This window comes from Gekko japonicus, unplaced genomic scaffold, assembly GCF_001447785.1.
Source record: "Gekko japonicus isolate JY-2015 unplaced genomic scaffold, Gekko_japonicus_V1.1 scaffold137, whole genome shotgun sequence".
NCBI lineage: Eukaryota > Metazoa > Chordata > Lepidosauria > Squamata > Gekkonidae > Gekko > Gekko japonicus.
Genome location: NW_015174276.1, coordinates 1,049,223 through 1,058,371, shown reverse-complemented (window position 1 = coordinate 1,058,371; position 9,149 = coordinate 1,049,223). Strand labels below are relative to the sequence as shown.

General features: G+C 48.6%; 1 protein-coding gene across 1 annotated transcript in view; it reads right to left on the bottom strand.

The window, feature by feature from the left end:
- FBRSL1 (fibrosin-like 1) overlaps positions 1-9,149 on the bottom strand; it is a 197,846-nt gene that overhangs the window by 24,506 nt on the left and 164,191 nt on the right. Inside the window, exon 9 of the mRNA XM_015423778.1 lies at positions 8,049-8,144. Coding sequence (XP_015279264.1) covers positions 8,049-8,144 — 96 coding nt within the window. The remainder of the gene's footprint in view (positions 1-8,048; positions 8,145-9,149) is intronic.

The window sequence follows — 9,149 nt, the reverse complement described above, 5'->3', positions numbered from 1 at the left end:
TCTCGAAGCCCACCACTCTTCCTTCCCGCAAACTCAAATATCTCAAACAGTTTCTGGCAAATCTGGAAGGAGACACATGTCTGCACAAGGTTCAGAAGGCATCCATGTTGGTCCACAGGAGGACCGCTAGGTTTGAGTCCAGCAGCACCTTAGAGACCAACAAGATTTGGGTGGTGGTGGTGGTATAAACTTCTGAGAGTCAATGCTCCCTTTGTCAGATACCGGATGAAACCCATGAGGCCGTGTTCCAGGAGAGAACACCGGTGGTTCTGCTTGGGCTGACGTGCTATCCTTACAGCGATTAACACCCCAGTTAACCCAGCCCCGGGACTACAGATCCATCTGCGTGGCTGCGTGACTTCGCCCCTATTTTACACCAGTCTCTGGCGTCTGGACGGGGTGGGGCACAGTGCCAGCGATCAGTCTTTTCCTTCCCATGACACTGCACCTGTTGTTCTCCGAGATGAGCGCAGAAAGTTTAGCTTTAATTCCCCAGCGAGACATTTAACTGCCTGACTCCAGCCAAACGGCTGTCAGGTTTCGAGCCGGGAAGGTTTAGGAGCAGCCGGGGGAATGTCCCGTTGCGGTTTAGGTATGACAGGTCAAGGGTGGTTTTAAGAATCTGAGGGATGGACGAAAACAAAACGAAAATCTCTGCCTGTCCACCGTGCAAGTGGAAGGGCTGTCAGGGCCCTTTAGCCGTCTGATGGGTAGGGAGGCCTGCATTTTAAGGTCACATCACATTAATGGTATGAGTGATAGAGTGCCCTTTGGTCCCTCTGTCCCTCTGAAGACAGATGGAAATGCTTCCTTTGGCAAAGTAAATTGAATACTTTTGACCTTTTCGAGTTCCTAGCTCGTGAGAAATGGCCTTTGGGAAAGTAGCAGGAGAAGTTTGCAGTCAGGTTGGATTCATGTGGTGGGGATTTACATACGAGGCCTGGGGGAAGTGACATGAGAAGGGGGGAGGGAAAGAAAAACAAACTCTCTGCTGTGGAGGGCAAAGAAGACAGAATTCATTATGCCACAGACGGTCAGCCACTGAGAATGCGGTCTGTCACGATGATCTAGGGCTTCACGGCAGCCACGTGGGAGGAAGAGGAAAGTTTAAGGAGAAGAGAAAGGTTAGGATGATTTGTGCGGGGGTTTCGGCCTGCTGTAGAGACTCCAGCCTTATCTTTTCTCCAAGGAGGTGAATCACGACTGCTGAGACTTATAGATAATTTAGCTGCCTCGGCTACACTTCTGATTCCGCAAAGTTTAACTGTACAAAGCTGCAAAATGCAGAAAGGGGTTTCTCTGCGGGGGACGCTCACACGTACTGGACGGAACCCTGGCTAATTTTTTTGTGCTGCTTCACCTGCTGTAAATGGGGAGTGGGCGGACTCCTAAAAAGTCAGGAGAAAGTTTGCCGCTTATCCTTTGAATGCCTTCATGGAACAAAAGGAGGCACAGAACTGGCCCCATGCTGGGCCAAGCAAATGCTGATTGCAGTTGAGTGGGAACAATACTTGGGAGATGCAGAAACTGATTAGCCCTGGACCTGTCAAGGATCAAATGCTTTCAAGGCCCTCTTTGGATGCTTGTTATAAACCTGCCTCTCCCTGTTTCCCCAGGTTGAATCAGAGCGCAGTGAAGTGGCCGGTTCACCCTTTTGCACACAGGCACTCTCACGGGTACAGAACAGCCTGAGATGGTGTGAACCTATTCACACAATCGGCTGCCTACCAACGAGTCAGACTGGGTTGACGTGGGGGAAACAGACAAACAAATGGCAAACTGCTTGGAATTTAGCTCAAAAAGGTTGCATGGATTCATTGCTATATTTCGAGCACTGTCCTTGGGCTGATTTTGTAGTGTTCTAAGGGGCACATGCCCTGACCCGGCTGGCTAGCCCGATCTCGTCAGATCTCAGAAGCTCAGCAGGGCCAGCCCTGGTCAGTATATGGATGGGAGACCACCAAGGAGGCCTGTGCTCTGCATGCAGAGGCAGGCAAAGGCAAACCACCCACGAGGGATCACTTGCAAGTCGGCTGCGCCTTGACAGCACTTTCTACCCCCAAAGGGCATGTGGGCTCTTTCAGCCACGTTCCTTCCTTCCAGGTACTGGATTATCTGATCGTTTCAGAGGGTAGCCATGCTGGTCTGCAGTAGAGCATCCAGTAGCATCTTAGAGACCAAGAAGGAGAGACTGGATTTATAGCACCCTTCACTCGGAGTCTCAGAGCAGCTTACAAACTCCTTTCCCTTCCCCTCCCCACAACAGGCACCCTGTGAGGTAGGTTGGGCCGAGAGAGCTCTCTCGAGGACTGCTCCTGAGGACTGTGACTGACCCAAGGTCACCCAGCAGGCTGCATGTGGAGGAGGAGGCGGGAATCAAACCCGGTTCTCCAGATTAGAGTTTGCGCTCCTAACCATTACACCAAACTGGCTCTCCGGGCTTTATCCTCAGGAGAATCAGAAGTCCCTTTGTCAAATTATCTAGATTATCTGAAATTGCCATAGCCCCCTAAACACTGAAATCATGCTGCAGGTGAGCTTGAAGGAACAGTGTGGAAAACGGCCACTTGAAGCAAGAAGGACATGCATGTGATCCACAGTGCTCTCGTGTACTCTTCTTAGAACTATGACCAATCTTTTACCGTCAGCACTGCAGGAGTATTTGGGAAAGATGGGGTAACCCACTTCTTCAGTTGTCTTCTCCTCTCTGCAGGCACACCATGGATGTGGCTTTTTTCTATTTATTTATTTAGGTATTTTTACCCCGCCCTCCCCGCAAGCGGGCTCAGGGTGGCTTACAGAGGGCCCAAGAAATGGAGACTGCTAAGGAATCTAGCTTCAGTTTATGGGATCGTCTCCATCGGTTAGAGAGATGGGCCCACGAGCATGAAACCCACCAGGTGGAATCGTGGCACCTGGCTATCAGGATCAAACGGCTAAAAAAAAAAGGGGCCTTCAGCGGCTGCTGCATTTTTTGCTGTAGAGCAACAATTCTGTTTAATCATTTAATGGGACTAGAACTCATGCCTTCTGTGTGCACATGATGTTCGGAAAGGAAAGAACAGGAACACGGCAATACATTTACCTTACTCCACAGACACAGCAATTGGTTCTTGTGAATGTGAGTTCACAGCCTGCAAAAGTTCCAGCTCATCCCTAATTTTTTTAGTTTGCATTGCATGCTGCCCAGTTGCTGTTATTTTTGTTCATTTTGATAAATGCAGGGCATAATTCTGCAGAATACACCTTCTTATCTCCGCATAGAGATGTGTCTACAGAAATGACAGGACATCCATACGACCTCATCGCTTAGGAACGTGGCTTTATCAAAACAAGCCCTAGCTTCATGTTCATAAGGATGCAATCAATAACTGTCTGAGTATTATGGATTGTTTTTCCTCTTCCCATCTAAAACTGACTGAACGTGTTAGTACATTTTACAAATTAAAGACTCTGCATGCACGAGGAAGGGACTCTCAGCTCTGCATGGCAGGATGGCTAAATGCAGAAATTCTCTGTCCTGATGGTTTAACAGATCTCGGTTCTACTCTCCTGCGGTCAGTGTTCCCTCTAAGCTGAGTTAGTGTGAGCTAGCTCACAGTTTTTTAGCCTCCAGCTCACAGATTTTTGTCTTAGCTCAGGAAGGATGGCTCCAGAGCAAACTGATTTATGCAGCAGCCAAACCACTCACTCACAACTTTAATGCCAGTAGCTCACAAGGCACATTTTTGTTCACAAGACTCCACAGCTTAGAGGGAACCTTGCCTGCGGTGTATTTTTGCTGTATCTAACACCAGCCCATCTTCACAAGTCTTAGGTGAGATGTCCTGAGCCACCAAAAATTCAGGGTATCTGCCTCCTGGGTGTCAAAGCAGCTTTCCCTCCCAGTGCAGCAATGCCCACGCAAGCCCATTTCCTTGCTCCAGAGCAAGAGAGCGAAGTCTCTCTAAATGCAGGGAGCCCAGGTTCCAAGTCAATGTCTTCTTTCTACAGCACAGCAACGTACAGCACTGAGATCAAAAGCTGACCATTAGTAGCACAGCTGAACTTTCATAATCCATTTTCCACTCAAGTGACACTGTGTAGATTAGTGGTACGCATTCCACAGCTTGCAGAGGGCTACATTCCCAATTACCATCAGTCCAAAGAGCCACGTGACTATTGTATGTAAGTCAGACTTAACTGTACACAGCAGAGCACAGTCTTTCAAGTTCTCCAGAAATCTTTCTGAGGCCAGATGTTAAAAGATAAATGCTTCCATGTGTTAAAAGTGCCCTTCAGCTTTGGACTCTAGCAGGGCAACAGACAGGGTGGTTAGAACCGCCCTCTATGCTAAGCGGGAACACCTGTCAGCCCCAAGCCTCACGGTGCCACGTTGGAGAATGGAGCTCAGGAGAACTGTAGGTGGCATGCTAGAGAGCCAAATATGGCTCCCGAGATAATTTATATTGGGTTCCCCGACGTGGTGCCTGTGGGCACCATGTCACCTTTCCTGGTATCTGCCAAGTGTCTTTAGAAAACGGGCAGGGCCAGGTGGGGCTTTTGCTCATCAAGTCTTCTGATTGGCCACTGGAGATCCGATTGGCTGTGCGGATCTTTTAAAAATGTTGCTTTGGCATCAGCTGCCACTGTAGCGCAAGGATCTTCCACTGTGTGACTGAACGGAAGCTGGGGACACCGTTTCGTTGCTGGCTCCACTTCTGGCAGCGGCCATTTTGTGGCTGTGCCCCCCCCCACTCTGCCAGAATTCCAAAGGTGTCTGCAGGCTCAAAGGGCTTAAAGGTTCCCTTGCTCGAAAGCCAGTTGAATCTGACTCTAGGGTTGTGGGGCTCATTTCCGTTTCCAAGCCGAAGAGCCAGCGCTGTCCGAAGACGCTTCCGTGGTCATGTGGCCGGCATGACTAAATGCCGAGGCGCACAGAACGCTGTTACCTTCCCACTGAAGCAGTACCTATTTATCTACTTGCAATTTCTTGCTTTTGAACTGGCTACGTTGGCAGGAGCTGGGGCCAGAGACAGGAGCTCACTCCGTCACGCTGCACTAGGGGCTCAAACTGCCGAACTACCGACCTTCTGGTCTGCAGCTCAGCCACTTTAACCTGAGCCACCACGGCCCCATTTCAAAGGGCTTGGGGACCCCTAATTTATATTATTGACAGCCACTCATTTGCAGAAATTTGTTTATCTGTAAGAGGTTACTGAGCAGGAAGAGACAAGTCATATATATGTGTGTGTGCGCGCGCGCCCGTGTGTGTAATCTTATTTGAATGCCCCGCACTGCATTCTGAGGAACAGCCTGTATTATCCTGCCTCTTCAGACTCACATTCCCACAAAACAGTTATGGCCGCATTTATTATTTTCACTTGGTTGCCTGTACAATACCATTTACAGAGTGACAGGAGAAGAGCTAATTGCAAACAGAGGCAGCGGCTTAGCTGGTCAGTTTCATGGATGGCGTGGTTTCTGGTGGTCACTTTCACTGCCGCTGTCAACTGGACTTCACTTTACATTTTACAGACGATTCAGCAGCTTCACTGCATGGGCGCAGTGGGAAAAGTAAAGCTTTTCTAGACCACTCCTCCCCCCATGCAAAGGGATATGTATCTGACTGCCCTTTGTACATGCTTAGAACGCACTGCCAGTTGCTATTTACTAGCATGCATGCAACCAACTACTTTGAAGGAAATACTTCTTTACACAGAGAGTGATTAAAATGTGGAACTTGCTGGCAGAGGATGTACTGATAGCCACAGGCATAGACAGCTTTAAAAGGGGATTAGATAGATTCATGGAGGATAGGTCTATCAGTGGCTACTAGCCATGGAGACTGAAGGGAACCTCCACATTCAGAGGCAGTCAACCTCAGAATCCCAAAGCCAGGAGGCAACATCAGGGGAAGGTCTCTATGCCCTATTGCTGGACCTCCAGAGGAACTGGTTGGCTACTGTGTGGGACAGGATGCTGGACTAGATGGACCAGTGGTCTGATCCAGCTGGCCTCTTCTTATGTTCATTATGAAGGCTGTAAATAGGTATTAACAAGGGGGGCATCACTGCCATCAGCCTCACTTCTCCACCTTAATATCTGATTAAAAATATGCTCGATGGCATTACAGCCAGTGTTTTCCCCACCACCATTCCAATTCATTGGCTGCTGCATCTAGGGGGTAGAGAAAATGCCATGTCCCATAACACGTTTCTTTACTAGCCGTTCCTGGGGAGTTTTGGGCTGGTGACAGCTACACATTCCCCCAGTAACATCTAATTAGGCCCTTTGAGAGGCACTCATTATCATCAAGAAGGCGGATTTTTTTTTTTTTAAAGAGGCTTTGCTTGCTTAAGATAGGGATGCTTAATACTTGGCATTTCTATAGCACTGTCAGTGTTTAGATTAAAGGACTGCACATACAGTATCCTTTCAATGACCCTATAAGTTAGGTCAGTATTATTATACCTATGCTGCAGCCTGGAATTGAAGCTTGGCCTGCCAAATGAGGTAGCACAAGGGCGAGTGCACAAACTGAACTGGATTACTTCAGACCGCAGGTGAGCGATTACACTGTCCAACGTTCCCCTTCGTTCGGAGTTTCTTGTAGGTTGAAAACTGCCACAGTATGCAAGGATCCAGGCCAGGGGTCCTCAATGTGGTGCCCGTGGGTGTCATGCTGCCCGCCAACACCTTTTGTGGTGCCCACCAAGTGTTTTTAGAAAGTGGGCCAGGGGTCACATGGGGCTGTTGCTCAGCAAGGTTTCTGATGGGCCATGGGAGATGTGATTGGCCATACAGATTTTTTAAAAACTTTGCTTTTGGCAGCAGCTGCTACTACAGCCCAAGGATCTTTACTGTGTGACTGAAGGTAAGCCGTGGCAGCCATTTTGTGGCTGGCTCTGCCTCCTGAGGCAGCTATCTTGGGCAACCATTTTATGGATGCCCCCACCATACTGTGAAGAACTAGGGGAGGAAAAACCGTCTGGCCCTGCTGGGCCCTAGAGAAGCCAGGCTGGCTGTGACGAGGGCCAGGGCCTTTTCAGTGGGGAGTCCGCACTAGTGAAATGAGCTCCTGGAAGAGATCAGGGCCCTGCGGGACCTTTTACAGTTTTGCAGGGCCTACAAGACGGAGCTCTTCCACCAGGCCTTTGACTAGGGAGCCGCCCCAATAAATTGAGGCCCTGGCTCCAATATTAACATCATCATTTATTTGTGCTGTTTTTCTAGAACCTCTTCATCAGAGTCAAGTAGGGCAATCTGATGACTATAAGATCATTTCATTATCATCTTCCCATAATCCTGAGACCATAGAATCTGTAGCTAAATTTCTCTGTTGTGCTATTAAGAGGAGAAGACTGTTTCAGCTGCAACGGTAAAGGACGTATCCTTGTCTCCCTGCTGTATGTTCTGTCGATATGCCAATAAAGGTTCTGATTGATTGACATAATCATTAATATGTTAATGTTAGACACTGCTAATGCCCACCATCGTTCACGGACAGCACTAGAACTTTACGCTGCGTTTTATAATTATACTGTTGTGGTTTTAGCTAATCCTGTGTTTTAGTTCTCTAACATATTTTATGTAAGCCACCCTGAGCCTGCCTCGGCAGGGAGGGCAGGATACAACTCAAATCAAATCAATCAATCAATTGTATCAGGGGTTGGGGGCGCCTGGACTAGACTATGACCCTTCCCACAATGTACTTAACAAAAAACACACACCCTTCAGAGAGTTTTTCTATGAGTAGCATTATAAAAACCCGACTCACTCCCCCAGCAATCTGAAGTGGTACGACCCATTCTATCACCTCAGGGACCTTTCTGCTTCATTCTGCCACCTGCCTGGACCAGGCCTGAGAGACAGTGTCTTGCCCTAAGGCCACCTGTTAAATTCATAGCAGAGGCAAGATTTGAACCAGAAATCTTCCTGGACTGCGGCGTTTTTCGCCGCTCTGTTAGACGTTATCTCATTTGAACATGGTGTTGATGCATTCCAATCATTCTATTCCTGACAAAGAACAAAAAATAAAATCGAACGAAACCATAATAAATCTGTACCTTCGGCTGAAAGGCTCCCTGAAGAGACCCGAAGGGACCTGAATGCGGAAGCATTGGTGGCATTCCGGGCATGGCTGGAGGGTAGCTTGGAAAGAACTGGGGGGGGGGAGAGAAGAAGGGGGGGGGAGTGCTTACATTACAGATAAATAATAAATGTGTGAGCAAAGTTTGTCCCAACTGTACAAACTTTTAATTAAAAGAAGAAGAAACAGCAGCCTTCCCCAAATTAAATTTCAAGACTTTTGCTTTGGAATAATAATAAACAAAAAGACAAGATGAGGAAGCCAGCCGAAATCTCATGATATATTTAACAGCTTTTTTTTTTTTTTAACAAGATGCTCTCCTTAAAAATCTAGGGAGTTGTTTCAGAGCGGTGTAACCCGTCGCCGCCTTCTCTCCTGAATTAAATTCACAGATGTTTTGATCGGTGGCTCCGCATCCCATTTCAAAAGGGGGATGTTCTGTGGAAGATACAGGTTGTTGTCGGTTGTCGGCTCTGGAAACCTATTTTGCTGCCAATAAAGGTGTGGTTTTAAAGAGCAAGCTATCCACTCCCCAGACTGCACTGAACTGAATGTGATATGTGGGGTGTGAATGCACTTTCAGGCCTTACTGCTGTCTGGCTACAAAAGCATTCCTTGGATTCCCATTGCTAGCAACAGGTATTTAAGGACAGGGCCACAATGATGGTTACGTGATCGTCTGGTGATTGTGGCATGATGTCTGATGACAGGACCTTCCTTATTACGACAGCATCACAAGGTAACCTGGCATATCCCTGGAGCTCAGCATAGCTGGGCTTAGGGCTGCCAAGCTGCGGCGGGGGATCTGCACGACTTCACAGGATCCCTGCCGCGGGGGACAGCGATACGTGTTGCACTGCCGTCGCCAGGATGTGATGCTACGCGTCGCTCTGGCAACGGGACTCCAAACAGCCCCGTTGCCAGAGCGAAGCGTAACGTCACATCCTGGCGACGGCGGTGCAACGAGTATGGCTGTCCCCCGCGGCAGGGATCCTGTGAAGACGTGCGGATCCCCCGCCGCAGCTTGGCAGCCCTAGCTGGGCTGGTGGCATTGTGATAGGAACACCCAAGCCTGGCA